This window comes from Myodes glareolus, chromosome 16 (genome assembly GCF_982192425.1).
Source record: "Myodes glareolus chromosome 16, mMyoGla1.1, whole genome shotgun sequence".
NCBI classification, from domain to species: domain Eukaryota; kingdom Metazoa; phylum Chordata; class Mammalia; order Rodentia; family Cricetidae; genus Myodes; species Myodes glareolus.
Genome location: NC_142041.1, coordinates 30459415 through 30475830, shown reverse-complemented (window position 1 = coordinate 30475830; position 16416 = coordinate 30459415). Strand labels below are relative to the sequence as shown.

Genomic DNA, 16416 nt, shown 5'->3' with positions numbered 1-16416 from the left:
TGTTAATTTATTTAAAAAGAATGCAAACTACTGACATTAAGACTGGCTTAATGATATCACAAAATAATAGAAAATGAATACAGCTTAAAATATACTGTACCTAACAAGGGTTTGGGAGATGAAAATATAATAACTTCTCCCTCCCTGGATTATTTTTTCTTGTTTTAGTCATCATTGTTGTCACTGAAAAATAGTTTGGATGTATAAGAACCCAAATGCTAAGGAAGGAAAAGGCTTATTTTAAAAAATAATGTCATCTCTGAGCTGGTGAGATGGGGCAATGAATAAAAGTAGTTGTCACAAGCCTGGCAACCTGAGTTCAATCTTCTGCTCCTACATGGTAGAAGGAGAAAACCAGTTCTTGAAAATTATCTTATGATTTACGTACCACACTCATGGTGGCATGGGCATACCCACACAATAAATAAATAAATAAATAAATGTAATAAAGTAATTTAAATCATCTAAAATAGTCCAGATAATTGGTTAGTTTATTTAAATAAATGTGTAGTCCTCATCACACTAATTTGGGGAGTAAAGAAGAAAGTCCAGCATTTTTCACATTTGTTATTTAAGCATATTGAAGCTAAGAGGCATGACTGGGATGTATTGATTTGCTTAATTAAGATAATCATTAAATGAACTTATAAGTGCTTATTTAGTTGAGAGGCCAGGATACCAACAAGAAAGTAGCCCTCTTGTCTCCTTCCCGCGTGTTGAGGCTGTCTCTCATGCTGCTGCTGCTGCTCTGCACACTCCAGGGTAGTTGATCCTCAAGTTTCAGGGGTGATTCTCCTGTCTTCTCTTCCCATCATGCCACAGAAGTTGCCTTGCTTTGATTCTGTGTTGCTGTGACAAAACACTGACCACAGCCAACTTGGAGGCATTTTCTCAATTGAGAGCCCCAGATAGCTTGAGCACATTTCAAGCTGGTAAAACACTAACTAGCATCATAGTGCTCAGACTGTAGACCCATGCCATTGCATACAACTTTTATCTCAGCTCAGGGATTGCACTTGGTCCTTAGGCTTGTGCAGCTATCATTTTTACTCACTAAGCTGTCTCCCCCAGTCTGACTCGGTCCTCGTAATCATTTTAGTGAAAATAGCCAAGCCAAGAATTAGTCATTCATTGGAACTGTTCCTAAGTCTCTTAATTAATAAATGAATATCTGAACTACCTGTTACTACATATACATGTTCTACATTTTAAATTGAAGCTATGACCTCAACACATTGAAAGTTTGAAGGACAATTCAGCCTTGTTTTGAAATTCTGTTAAAAACAATTTCCTTTCTCAACATCTCTAACCAGAATTGCTCAGCCCTCTCAAGCTGTCATATACCACATGCGTCATAGTCTAACACTTGGCCCTAGTGATGAGCCTAGCAGCTTAATGCAGGATTTCTTAGTTGACTCTAAGAATATACTAGTAGGGGGTAGAAACAGTTCTTTTCTCCAAGAGAAGAGAGATTGCCCTCCCAAGAGCCTACAGTTTGCTTAATAATTATGTGGCACTTAGAAATGTACTTATTTTTAATATAGTCATAAGACTGACAAAGCAGATTGACACCAGAAATAAGAACAAATTCTGATACAATTGAGTTGCGATTAAGGAAGAGAAACTTTCATTAATGCCCTGTAAGGTTACAAACATACTAAACACTGCAAACTAAGGTCAACTCTCCTAAACTTCATTGATGCCAGACAGCTTCTGCTAAATTCTGCAAATCACTTTCAAACTATACAGGTGTATAATAATTAATTCATTTCAACATGCAGTGTATCCAACCCACCATTGTCACTTGTAGAGTACACAGTTCCCCAGTACCATTGTCATCTACAGAGTCCACAACTTAAAACTACACAATTAAATTAAAATTGGGGTAAAAAATCAGTACATTAAGGAGTTTTACAGTGTTGTATTAGGCCACATTCACAAATATCTTTGGCCACACTAAATGGTGTACATAATTTCTCTTGAAGCTTTAAAATGTCTGTAGAATGGTTTTGTTTGAGAAAAAAATGGACTCAGTTCTGTGTAATTTCTATGTATGCTTGTTTATATTTATTTCTTCATGATTAACCTTGATTTTCCTCTGCATACTGAGAATAGAGACGGGCTAGCATACTGAGAATAGAGACGGGCTGGGAGATGTAATTAGGTTTTCCTCTTTTTTTTTATCATATTCTTTCATTTGTATAAAAGGAGAGAAAGGGATAATTATTTCTAAAAGACTTCAGTGTGATCCCAGCTGCTTGCGAGGCTGAAGCAGAAGGATCACCAAGCTCAATGCCAGTCTGGGCAACTTAGTGAGAACTCCTAGTAAAATATGCCAATTAGAATTGCTGATATAGCTCAATGGTAAGCCATTTGCCCAGGCTGGGTGGTGGTGTTACTATAGTTATATCAAGAGTCATAGATGCATTTTTATTTCTCTTGTTCTTTATTGCCTATTTTATGATGACGTGTATTCATTTTTATCTTATATATTCAAGGTGTAATGTACACTATTCTATCTATTACATATAAATATTTTATGTCAAAAATACTTTGGGAATAGTATAATCAGCAACCAACATCTACTACTATCGAGTGTACTATCTAATAGATGTGTATTACTACTATTTTTGTGGTTTTGGTTTGTGTCTGCCTAGTGACTAACACTGTTGAATATCCTTTTGTGTATTCATTTTTGTCCTTGTGTTGTCTTTGATGAAGTGTCTAGATCCCTTCCCATTTTTAATTGTGGTACTTATTGTCTCATTATTATTTTAAATATAACTCTTATTGCCTATATGATTCAGAAGTATTTTTCCCAATCGACAGCTTATCTTTTTACTTTCTATGTTGTTCTTTGACTAACAAGTTTGTAAATTTGAAGTGCAACTTACTGGTCTTTCTTTTTGCAGCTTATATTTCTAAGAACTCTTTACCCAACCTCAGAACATAAAAAATTTTTTCCTGTGAATTCTTTTATATATTTTCCAGTTTAATGTTTTATATACTGATTGTGCGTCCATTTTGAGTTAGTCTTTACATAGGTGTGAGTTTGTTTTCACCTTTCATTGAAGTTCATCCTTTGTGTGTTAAAGATTACATAACCACATTTCTATGAATTGATCCCTAAACTTTATTCAGTGGTACTGATTTATACATTTGCCACAATACTGGTACCAAACTCTTGATTACTGTAGCCCCACAGTCTTAAATCCAGATAGTAAATATGGTTTCTGAAAGCTTTATTTTTTTTCTCTAATTACATTTTCTTTCTCTCTCCAAATGATTAGTGAATTAGCTTTCTTACCTGTGATAAATCCTGGTTGAATTTTGATTATTGAGCTTAATCTATTGATGACCGTAGGGACAGTTGACTCTACTATACTGAGTGTTCTAGCCCATAAATACTGTATGTCTTACTACTTTGTTTGGTTTCTTTTTTTTTTTTAAGAGCTTTAAGATTTCAATATCTACATGCTCCCCATTTAAATTTACACATATTTTTATTGCAATTGTACCAAATTTTTTTTTACCAAATTACTCTTCAGTAATAAAACTCTTTATTGCTTATGTATAGAAAAATATGTAGGATTAAGTGTGAGTGTTCAGTACTTTTATAATTGTGTGTGTGCCAGAGATCAGTGTCAATTGTCTTCTTCAACCACTTCTCCCCTTATTTTCTGAGGCACAATTTCATTAAAGCTAGAGCTTCCCAGTTTGGCTAAACTGTAGCTGGCCAGCAAGGTCCAAAAAAGATTCTCTTGCCTCTGCCTCTCCGACACTAGGATTACAGTAGTGTGCCACCTTGCCCTGCTTTTTACACGAGTGCTAGGGATCGAACTCATGTCTTTATGCATACTTTACCACCTGAGCCAACTCCCTAATCCCCATAATGATGTTTTTAAAATGACCGTTTACATTAGAATTGTGAAGGATCAACAGCACAACTCTGGGCCAAAAGTGTATCTGACATACCTTGGACACTATGGGAATCTTGAGAGAAAAGGAAAAGAAAATTTTCACAGAAGAATTCCATGATAATTGCATAACTAGATAACTAGAACTGAGTGATAGAGCACAATCATGAGTAGAAATAGCTTAGTGTAGTTAATAAAAGAACTGATTTGTTTCGTTAGGTTTTTGTTACTTGAGATGATGTTTATATTTTGTAGGGGAATGTGTTACAGTAGTGTTGCAGGGATATCCAGGATACACTTAGAGCAGCAATAGGACAGCTCTGGAGGGATGAAGCCGCAAAGGGACAGCTCTAGGGGTGTAGAGCCGCTAGGGGACAGCTCTGGAGAGAAAGAACTCTAGGGTAAGAGGGGAGGGAGCTAGAGCCACAAATGGCAGCTCAACCCTAAAAGAAAGGTGCCCTGACTATCAGGAAGCCAGGCTACCTGAACCTGGGTTGCAGTGGGGGATGGTCTCCCTGCAGGATATAAGGATCCCTGCAGGATATAAGGATCCTGCTCTTCTTTTGAGTTCTGCTGAGTTCTGCTCTGTTCCCTAAGGGAATGTCCTAGCAGAGCTCTATCTGCTTCTTCTCCAGCCCAAGATCTTTCTTCTTTTGCTAACACTCTGCTAAAGGGAAACCTCTTTCCTGCCTGGTCTTGCTCATCCCCCTTAAGGAGCATCCTAGCAAGGTTCTTCTGTTCTGCTCCACCTTGCTGAGGCCACCTAGAGAGCGTCTCAGCAAGGTTTTTCAGCTCAATCCCCTAAGGCGTGTCTCAGCCAGGTTCTTCTAGTCTGTTCCTGCAAAAGAAGGTCCGTTTTGCAGACTCTTTTGAGAAAGAGATTTATTTGGGAAGGAGGAATCTAGGAGAGTGGCTGCCTCTGCCAGGGAGGGCCTTAGGGCAGCTTTAACTGAAGGAGTAGAGAGGCATATATAGGGCTTCTAAGGGGCGGAGTTTTCCCAGGGAGAAGTGGGATAGGTTAGTTTTTCCTTACTCAGAGATTAGTCAGTTTAGCTGGTCAGGGGCAGAAATGGCTCTGACTTTATCGCCAAACTGTGTTTCTTCCACTGGTCCTTTTTATCTTTTTGACTCTAATCTTATGACCAGGGCAAATTTCTTTCACTGGCTCTGATTCTCGGGACAAAGTGTATTTCTTTGACACTAGTTTCAGAGCCAGGGCACTCCTGGGTTCAGGGATAAAGTTATTTCTCTCCCTGGCCCAGGTCTCAAATCCAGGGTGTGTCTCTTTCACTGACTCTGGGTTCAGAGCTCAGTGATTGGTTGGTTTCTTGCTTCAGTTGTCCCTTTTACTCTACATATTTTATATATGTAAATATAAATAATGACAATACACTATCAGAAAGCTTGTGACAGTTAAGAATTAAATTAAAAATTAAACCTAAGTTTTTGTTGCTGTTCAAGTATAGGAATGTCAGTATTTAAGACATGGAGGCATTAGGCTGGTGAGATGACTTAACAAGTAAGACACTTGCCACCAAGCTATAAGATTTGCAGAATCTACATGGTAGAAGGGGAAAACCTGCTCCAGCAAGTTGTCCTCTAACATCCACATGTATGCACACATATAAATGTGAATAAATGTAAAATGTTGTCTAGAAAGAAATGTCAGAAATGAAGAGATAGTGCAGTTGTTAAGAGCACTTGTTTTTACAGAAGACCCAAATTCCATTCCCAGCACCTACATGATCGCTCACAACTGCAGCTCCACGGGGTCGTCAGCATCAGCTGTAGATATAGTGCACATATATGCATGCCCTCAAAACACTCATGCACATAAAATAAATAAATGTAAAAAAGTTAACTAAAGGAAAGAGAGAGAAGAAATGCAGGTTCCGGCCACGGTTGCGAGCTGTTTCGGAGGCTGGGAGTGGGGTTGCCACTTCAAGGTCAGACAGGACTACATAGTGAAACTCTGTCTCAAAAACTAACCAGAAAACTAAATCCTTAAGTCAGTGAAAAGATAGGCCTTCTGAGTAAGTTGAAAGTTGTAAAGAAATTCAAGATACTGGAGAGCAGGAGCCCCTCTTCACCTGTACACATTATTGTATATTTACTAGCATACCATCAAGATAGATTTCCAGAACAACGGGGAAACTTCCAAGTTTCTCTTTCCCTGCTAGAAATCGCTGGTTACTGTTAAAAAGGAAGTGTTTACAAAATGCTGTGACCATTACTGTTTCAACATTGTAAGGAAAGGAAATCAACTTAGTTTGAGAAAATTGAGCAAGAACATGTCACTTTGAAAATGGGGTGGAATGCCACTGGTTTCCACCAGTTGCCAAAAGACTTTGATTTTTTGTTGTTGTTGTTGTTATCAGAAGTTAACTGTAAGATACAAAGTCAGATATCTTCTGATCCAGTATCCTTTTCTATGTACTTTTGAACAACTGAAAACATTAAGACCTCATCTGAATGTCTTAGGACCTCATCATTTCATTTTTTTCCTCTATGAAGAAGGGAGCCACAGGGGCTACATCGAAGTAAAATCTAGTTTATCCTTTCCTTTTTGATTTGTTTCTTTGAGTCTTTGTTTTCCTGCTAGGTTTGACCACAAAGAAGAGTTGTCTACAATCCAGTGGAATCTTGGCTACCTTATTGATGTCCATTTGTCCATAAACATAAAGCTTCAGTAAAAATATACAGAGTGCCAGTCTCGTGACTGTAGTAATAACTAATAACAGTTGAGCACTTGCAGTACAGCAGGCATTGTTCTAAGGAATTAATCTTATCGAGTCTTACCATCCCAGCACCCATTGAGAGAGTTCTGAGAGCCCCTTTTACCAGTAAGAAAGCTGAAACACAGCGGTGTATAATTTGCCCAAGACAGTAAGTACAGGGCCAGGTTTTGAACCTAGACATTTATTTGGTTCTGGCATGTCAATTTTAACTCTGTGTTCTATGATTCTTTGTCTTCACTTTCTCCTATTGTCTTGCTTGCAGTATCCTCCGATTAAAATAGCGTATGTTAGAAGATTAGCAGCTGTTTTTAAAATGAATTGTGTCAGTCATCTGTACTCATAGATCATCTCCAGAAACATGTGAGATTTCTTATACTAAATTCTTTTTCAAAAGAAAATGTCACTTAAGAGAATTGAGTGTGTGTGTGTGTGTGTGTGTGTGTGTGCGCGCGTGTGTGTGCGTGCATGTACACGTGTTTAGTTTTAAATATTTTTCTGTAAAATAACGAAAATTTCATTTTCTAATAAAACTGAAATAAAATCTGGCAAACTTTATGCCCTTACAACTGCACTTAGGATACTACAAAAAAGTCAATATTTTGTGGAAAAAAAAAAAAAAAGCTTGTCAGTTTTCCTGATTGTAGAGGATTTTCAGTATAGAGACTGATTAAAATTTGACCTGATATAAAAAATGGTTCTATGGAATCTAGTTCATTTTGGAAGCAGCTTTAAAATATTGATCAGTGAATGGCTCTTCATACTGATTGCTGAAAAAAATGTAGATTCTGCGTACATTGTCACATATAGGTGATGTACATATGTATAAATGTATTTATGTTTATGTGTTTTATAGCTTCTCTTTACCAAGAATAGCCAGTTTTTATGCAGAGTAGAAATAAGGCAAGCAATTTTAAAACAGTAACGTCTTGAATTTTAATTATAGATTTTTGTAATTTTAGACCTTCAAGCTGTTTTTCTGTATAATTTTGATTTAAAGTAAATGTTAGGATACTCTCTTAAATTTATCCCCTAAGATAAATTCTAGCTCGCATATACTCAGTGTATATGCAATAAGAAATGTACATTGTGTGTCAGAGGAACACTACATAGTGATTACCAAGTGTTTGGACAGTTGGGTGACTTGAGAAGAGTATGTTGACCAAGCTCCAGCATAGGGTCCTTCATTTGAAATGAAAGGACCTAAAACGATATAAATGTGTGTATGGGAAAAGTTTCACTGATGGTTGAATCCAGAAGCTGGAATCTTTTTCTTGCTATCACTTCTCATTCAACAAATTTTAAACAAAATTATTCTCCTAAGTTTTTGTTTTATTTAAGCTATTCACCATCAATGAATATTGCTTGTTTTATTAAATCTTTTGTTTTGCTACAGTGACTTAAGGGGCCATCTCTTAACAGCAGAGGCTTTGACAAAGCACCAGAGGATTCTGTTAAAAAGTTATGTTTCGTAATTGTAGTTGTCGTGTCAGAGCCTGGCTGACTTGGAGCTGAAGGATTTTTGTGAGATGAGTAGCTGTGCCAGCAGGGACCCAAGTCTCCTGGGCTGACCGCGCTCTCATTAAGATTTGCCGCTAGCAGTGGCGGTGTTCAGCATGTATGTGACGTGCATTCTGTTATTGTATGCTTGGCTTGTCAGCCTGCAGCTTTCTGACACTCACTTATGTCACTCTTTATTCAGAGAGGAAGAAGCTTTTGATAATTTGACAAGACAAGCTCTTAAACGATCTAGGTCATGGCCTTCACTGTCTGTGATTGTGAACATATTTCCTGAAAGCCCTGTCACTCATCACAGCTACATTTTCTCCCGGGGAGCCACAGGCCTGTCCTGGTCTCTTGTCAGCTCATACATTTTGGTTATTCATATACCAAATACAGTACTGAGGGGTTTTTTTCTTCCCTTTTGCAAATGCTAGCATGTTAGTAAGGCTAATCCTTTCTCCTGTGCTGTGTTCCCAGCAGGGCTGCGTTCAAGGGCTCTCTCTAGTACAAGGCAGACAACTGGCCAAGGGGAGCTGAGGAGGAGGAAAGGCCGCTTAGTGCTGTTTTTGTGTTTGTTCATTGTTGTGGAAATATGAGAACTGGTGGCAAGGGCCTTGTCTGTTGAGCACTTGAGTCTTGGTCTGCTGTCAGGGGCTCTTTAAGATTGAGTGTTTTATTTTCTTTGATGTACACATTTGAGAATAGGGAAGTGGGAATTAAACAACAGATGCCCTAAGCCGTTGTTCTCATAAAACAATAATTAGCACCTGAAAAAATTCAATATGGGTCGAAATGCACAGTATAAACTCTCAATTCATCTGTCTGGCTTAGCAAACTGTGTTGATACATCTTTGAATTTTATGAATAATAACAATCAGTTATTCATGTATGTTTATTATCCAAAATATAATAGACAGGAAAACAAGTTGGGCAGAAGTTGGCAAACAGTGTACCACATTGCATAAACAGATGTACAAGTACACTTTGTGTGTTCAGTTCTGTGACTTAAGGACACCCTGTGGGTCCATCTTCCCAAGTGTCAGTAAAGGGAGAGCACCAAGGCAGTAATAATACAAATGTACTTAAGCCTTATTATATTTTCACTTTTGATGAGCTACACAGCTGACTACTCATTCAGTTTAAAATTTATTTTAAAATAAATTAGACTTAGTTTTCAGTTGCAATAGTTGACTTCTTCCTTTAGAAATTAATTTACTCCACCTAAATTTTCCATGCAATAGATATATAAACCTGCCATTGTGTTTAGTAAGAAATTTTAAAATATGTGTATGTGAATAATGCTAAGAAATGTTAAAAAAAAATAGGAAGAAGAAACAACTGCCAAAGCTTTAACTTGTAAAAATATAGGATTTTAAATTTTGATTAATGATTGTAGTTATGTTTCATATTTAAAATAAATGTGTATGCTTCTTGTTGACCCTTCTCTTTTCTAACCTTACATAGTGTTATAATTAAAATAGTAAAATGAAGCTGTGCATAGGAATGTTAAATAAAAGTGCTTACAAAATAGCCAGGAAGAATTTTTAAATTGTAGTGCTATTGTCTAATAAAAGAAAAGAAGCTTCAAGTCTTTCACTACTAAATTTCTGTATCAGTAATCATCTTCGTGTACAGAGCAATCAAGTGATTGTTCAAAAACCAAGTAATTCTTTCTTTTATTACTAAATTGCTACTACACTAGAAAAGGTCACATGGTGGAGTGGCATTCTGCCAGTCTATGACAACTCAGTGATTGTGATTTTTCAACCGTATTATTCTGAGGATACTGTGGTAATCAAGAACTATCCATAGCTAATGTATAAATAACTACTTGCTTATCTCTATAGTAATCCAACTCAAATTATATGTATACAACAAAAAGCTTATGCTAGAAGGTAGGAAATTAGCGTTTAAAGATGTATCATACATTGGGTCTTTGCATGTAAGTTTTTGTATATTTCATCCTTAAGGACTTTTGTAACCAACAACTTGGTAGCTATTATTTATCTGGTACTAGCATTGTCTTTGCCTCCTGAGCTACTTTTAATTTTCTAAATTTAGTTTCCTTTTGTTTAGTGTTATTTATCCAGAAATCATAATAGTGGGTTTTTTATCAGATACTTTATATTTTATTAATATGCCATTAAAACTGGAAAGCTGACCACTGGGCATTCTCCTTTATACACTTTCCTACAGAAAATTGCATGGGCTAATTAAAGTGCTTAAGATGTGGTTTTGGGTTTGTTTGATTTTTTTTTTTCAAATGAACTATACTCTTGTCTAATCATTTAGGTGGTGTTTTTAGTAGAGATTTTGCTATTCATAGTTGCTGTCATCAACATTGTATTTCTGCAAAGATGGTCAACTGATGCGCTAAATAGTGCTGTTAGAGGCAGTGTTTCCTCAACAAGGTCGTAATTTGCCATGAAGAGATTGATGTGTGACTCAGGGAGGGGTCCCTACTGAGTTTGTCACTGTTGCCGAATATTTTGTTGTTATCTGTTCTGATTTCAGTAAGTTCATCTTTGATGGAATTTTTGAGGCTTTATTGTTTTGTTTTTAAGATTATTTCTTTGTAAATATGAACATGTAAAATTTTGACACTTAAGAGAAAGGGCTTGGGCTTTGATTTTTTTGCTTGTCTTTCTTTTTTTTTTTTTTAATTCTCTTGTTCATCAAGTTTTAAATTAGCACCAAATGGTTAGATAAAAGATAGCAGCAACTGTTAGAAATAAGTACATAACACAATGAGGGCTTCTTCGACACACTTGCTCTTAAATAATTGTCTTCTGTCGTGCTCTTTTAAAAGATGTATTTTAGTCTTGTAGATTTTGACCACGGCTCTTGATTTAATAGTTTAACTGAGTTATGACTCTTTATCACACCTTAGTCCCCAAACTTCTAACCTGAGAAGAAAGAGGGGAGGAAAACTTTGTTACTGGCTTCCTGACAATAGCAGAGAGTGTGTTAAACCAGTGTAAAATTCAATTAAACTGTCTAGCCAGGTTTTTGAAGCTGAAATGCAGACCCTTTCTGTTAAGCTTCTTATTTTCCTGTGACCGACACCGGTGGATGCTGGGTTATGCCAAAACCAACAGGCTGTAAAGTACCTTGTTTCATGCTCCCAGCTGATCAATATTTTTATTTTCCAGGCTTGCCCAGAAATCTGGAGGCAGTATCACCTAACGGTGAGTAAAAACACCTTTTTATTTTCCCCAGGACCCAGCCTATTTACTCTTCTCTGAACTGCTGACCATAAAATATAGACAAGCATCTTCTGCAGCAAGATAATAAACATCTAGAGAGTTTGTACTAAGAAAGCAATAATACACCTTTCCCTCTCTCCTGCCCACTGCCTGTCCTTTATCTTTCTGTTTTTTAAAGGTTTCAATGGATTTTTCTTATTCATGTCATTGAATGATACTCTCAGGCTTAGATTGTATTCATTAAATTAAAGGGGAAAGTATGCTAGAAATTGTGAAACAGTGTGATAATCCAGTGCTTTTAGAATGTTGTGTTGCCACAGTCCATAAGCATACAGTGCACAATATCATTCACTATCATTTTCCTGCTTTGACTGAGATAATTCTTAAATGATTAGAAAAAACGTAATGTACCACTCATAGGACAGTTCAATTCTTCTGTCCTTAAAACTCTCTTGACTTCTTCATATTTTATAATACATGCTTAACCGTCAAATTATTCAATTCTGATTTATTAAGATTTTAGTCTTACTAAAAGCAGAAAATAACTATTGCTATACAGTCCAGCTGACTGATGCTCAGCATTATGAAGTCAGCTCACTTTGACGCTCCAGCTGAACCAATGTCAAGCAGTGTATTAACTGCGCTGAGAGACAAACATTATTAATAATTGTTAAAGCTTAATATATAAATGGTATTGTGTATAATAAGTCAAGTCAGAAAAGAGAAAAATCAGTTTTTAAAAAACGTACTGCTTTCCTCTTATAGAAATAAAAAGTGAGCCAACAGGTAGACTTTCACCCATTGTGTGTCCTGGCCACAGTGCCAGGGATAGTATCTGTAGGTTTGTTTAAAACTTTAGTGTTATATTAAATAAAAGTCATATACATGTCTATATATTCTATACATACATATGTGACAAATGCAGTGAGTGGATTATGTTTGTGGTATTGTAGCAGTTCTTTGGCAACATAATAGTAGTAAAACCCTTACAGCCTAACCCGGGGGGAACAGAATTATACAGAGAACAGAGTCTCTGTATAATAGTGCAACTACACTCATTGTCCTTATTAAATAATATCATAGTAGATTTTACTTTTATTCTGTTAGCTTTTCTTACAAATTTTATATAACTATTATTGAAGGATAAAAATTAGCTTCAAATGTAACAGAAATACTTAAAGGTTTGTTGGATTTTTTTTAGCATTTCAGAAACAAGTTATAAAAAGAATACAGATCTTTTAAAATAAAAATAAAAGAAATTCATTTTTATTAGAATATAATATATTCAATGTGTAAGAATAACAAATTCAATTTGAAAACTTTCCATATCTGGAAACCTTTCAGAAAATATTAATGTAACCATTGTAATTCACAACTACCAAGTTTTAATAAACACTGAATTACTATGCAAGAATAACTGTAACACTACTATGCTTATAAATGTGTAAATACTTTATCAGTCCATCTAAAATATATCGTTTTCTAATTATTAAATTGTCTTATCAGTATATGAACAATATGTGAATCCCTGCCTGTAATTAAGCAGTATTAAATATTGAGTGAAAGCAAGCTGCATGCTGATTTTAGCATCTTCAACCCTTTTACTAGGCGATGGACTGCCATCTATTGACTCAGAGTAGCCCTCACATGTGAATCACATCAATCACAGCAGTGGTCACAGAAGGAACTAGGTTTGAAATGCTACTATGTATTCATTTCAACCAGCCCCCTTAAAACTGTGGAATAGTGTGCAGTTCATTGTGGTGTGTTCCTTTCTTTTCTAACTCCAGGGAACTGCACTTCAGGGTTAAATTTATTTTTAAAAGTTCAGTTTGAAACTGTCTACATCTGAGTGCTTTTTCACATGCTGCTGTGTGGTTCCCAGCTGATGAAACTGGAAGCTCATTTCCAGAAGAAGCATACTTTGAGCAGCTACAAAACTGGGCCTGTCTAGGAAGCCTCTCTTTTACAAGCATGTAAGAAGGATGGCAATGTTAATTAACACAAGTAGACTTGTGAAATTTCAAAACTTCCTTAACATATTGTCAAATAAGATTACAAAAGAGAAGTGTTCATTATTTTTAGTAATTTCATCAAAGGTAAAATGAAATCTCTAACAGATTGTGCCTAAATAGAGCTTTTTTTAAAAATACAAACCTGACTTCATTAATAAAAGGCAAGTCCGTCATTCCAAGAGATACATGTTGATAAGATTCTAAGCACACACCCAGCACAGCACGTGCCACTGCTCTTCTGTGCATCTCAGTGATGAATAGAAGTCATACCTGGTGATATCTGTTGATCTGAACACATATGTGAGGGAAAAAAAAATGCTTAACAATTATGTAATTTCCTGCAATAGCTAATACTTTTACTTCCTAAAAAGTGTTAGAAGTTTTTAAATGTTTTAATCACATAACCCTATTCTTTACATTGAAACTTCCACCTTCAGATTGTTAGCAGCCTTGACTTTAAGTATTCTTTTTCTTTATTCAAATAACACCCTGTCAAGAAAGCCCCTTTTCTCACCTCTTCATTCCGTATGCCATAGTAAAAACCCCAGGCTGATAGGGTACCAACAGAGTTCTAACCAAGACCTTTTACCTGTTAGAACCTATAATTGGACATGCAGTAGGCATTCTTAACCTGCTTACTTAAAAAGTAATCCGGGAATTTTAATTTGGAGGCTCTATGTATTAAGAACCAAAAAGGTTCTTTTATGTTTAATTTGTCCTTAAAATAAGTCCATTTTAAGTCTTTGTATGGACTTAAGATGTATTACAATCTTACTGCTTCTTATTTTAACAAAAAGTTTCAGAATAAGGAAGGAAATGTAATTAAGTGTTAAGTTTTAAATGTTTATTCATAATGTTTGGAATGTTAGAATTTACACTTTAAAAACGGAAGAATTTATTAACTGTGCAATAGAGAAGAGAAATGAATTTTCTTGCTTCCTTTCTGGCCCAGGGAAGCTTATGGTCAGGATTTACTGGTAATCAAGGCCCTGAACCCACCGAATGGCGAGAGTCTATCCTTCAGACTGCAGTTAACAGCAGTCCATCTCCTTCTCCTTATCTGGAAACACCAACTTAGCAGTAGTGTATTTTCTGAGTTTTCAGTGTGAATTTTACACCAAATCAGAACTTACCTCCTAAAGAATTCTAAGCCGTATGCTACAGAATGTTACCCCAAATAGCAACAGACTAAATGCTAACTTTAGAGCTATTGTTCTGCAATCCTCGAGGAAAGAATGGGGAAGTGAGTGTAGGTGCTGAAGCTACAGCCATTTGATTCTCTTTATCTGTGGACTGAGATATAAGAAGGGGTAAATAACAATTTTTAGCTCCCTAATGTCAAAATGCCACGTTTTTCTTTAAAAATAACTTAAAATAAAAAAGCAAAATATTTTTAAAAGTCAGTCTCGATGGAGAATTTTTTTCTATTTTTTCTTTTTTTTTAAAGAAACTTCCTTTTGGTTTAATGTGTTAGGAGTCTTGGGTGACTTTCTGAAAGTCCCTTAGCTATCTAAGCAGACCTGCCCACCCGTGAGAACACTGTCCACACACCGCTTAACTGGGAAGGCTTTGTTCTTTTCCTGTGTGTGTTTGCACGTGTTAATAAGTGAAACAGCCCAGGTGTGTGTTTAAGAAAATAGATTGGCTGGGCATTATCTTTAGAACTGTCCATTCGAAAATAGAGTAAGGGCTAGTTCTCATTATTTAAAAAAAAAAAAAAAAGTTGCCATTTTTAAGGGCCTGACAGAGAAATTATCATAAACAGCTTTTATAAAATCATTTGGTAGTTCAATCCACTTTACCAACTCCCAGAATCAAGAAAACTCATATAAATTGTAGTCGGTGTTTTGATTAACTAAGTATTGCTATTGAGATACTATATATGTTAAATTTCAAAGATTCAGTTTTCTTTAAAATCCCCTTAAACACTGACACAATGCTAAAGTTAATGCGTGTGTGGTCTGGAGCTTGAGAAGACATGTGTCCCCTTTGTAGTACTTAAGTGATTGATGGTTCTTACAGGGTCTACACAGTCAGACTGCTTCACTTTTTCTTCTAGTCGCTTGGCATCTAAATAACAAGATTTGTTTGTTTGTTTGTTTGTTTGTTTTCTGGCACTGGGTCTGAACCCAGAGCTTTATGTACGTTAAGTACGAGCTTTGCCGCTGAACTTCAGTACCAACAGCACCAATATTTTTTTTAATAAGCATTGATGACTTCAGTGATAACACATAGGAAATACATTTGAACAGTGACAGAATTTTTGAAGTTTTTTCTCATGGACATTTTATCAGAAATAAATTAGTATTTAATATTTTAAGTATTTGCTCTGCACTTAATATCAAGATTATGATAGATTTTTATGTCAGTCTTACCATTTTTTAATTTAGTATATAAAAGGTAATTACTACATTTGAAGAATTAAATTAACTGATTTTTTTTTTTAAGTATTTTACAGACATGCCAGAACTAATCGTTGAAAGCAGTTAGAAAATGCACTTTCAAAGAGGGTAGAACCTGGGAATTCTCAATCTCAATAAATGAGATTCATTTTAAAATAAATATAATTTGCCAAATAACCAAATAGCAGTTTTCTAAAGCTGTTCCTATAAAGGGAAGTGGGAAAGTGTGGACACTGTGCACTATTAATGCTTATTATTTTTCCTTTCCTGTTTCTTCAGGTTGTGTGCATGTTTGATTTTTGATTTAAGGGTACAATAAAATAATTTATATTTTATTGAAGTAATATTAATATTTTCTTATTTTTGAAGGAAAAATGAGGTATCCATTACTTCAAAATTTTTCAACATACTTTTAATATTTTAATTCAAAAATAATTTAACTTGGACAGTAAATCAATATGATATGTTTTGTACAGGCTTATATTTGAGTATATTTGAAGACCTGATGGTGGTGATTGTGATGTAGATACATGGCATCTGAAATGGTGAAGCAGTGGGCAGTGTGCATTGCTGTCCAGGTGCTTTTACTTAGGAACACCTGTGCTTTGCCACTTTCTGAATGTCTGTAGTCACCTCTC

The 16416-nt window shown here is 35.6% G+C and overlaps 1 protein-coding gene across 1 annotated transcript in view; it reads left to right on the top strand.

Annotated features, from left to right (window-relative positions):
• The window catches only part of Zcchc7 (zinc finger CCHC-type containing 7), a 155020-nt gene that overhangs the window by 120111 nt on the left and 18493 nt on the right, over positions 1–16416 (top strand). Inside the window, exon 6 of the mRNA XM_048419974.3 lies at positions 11308–11343. Coding sequence (XP_048275931.1) covers positions 11308–11343 — 36 coding nt within the window. The remainder of the gene's footprint in view (positions 1–11307; positions 11344–16416) is intronic.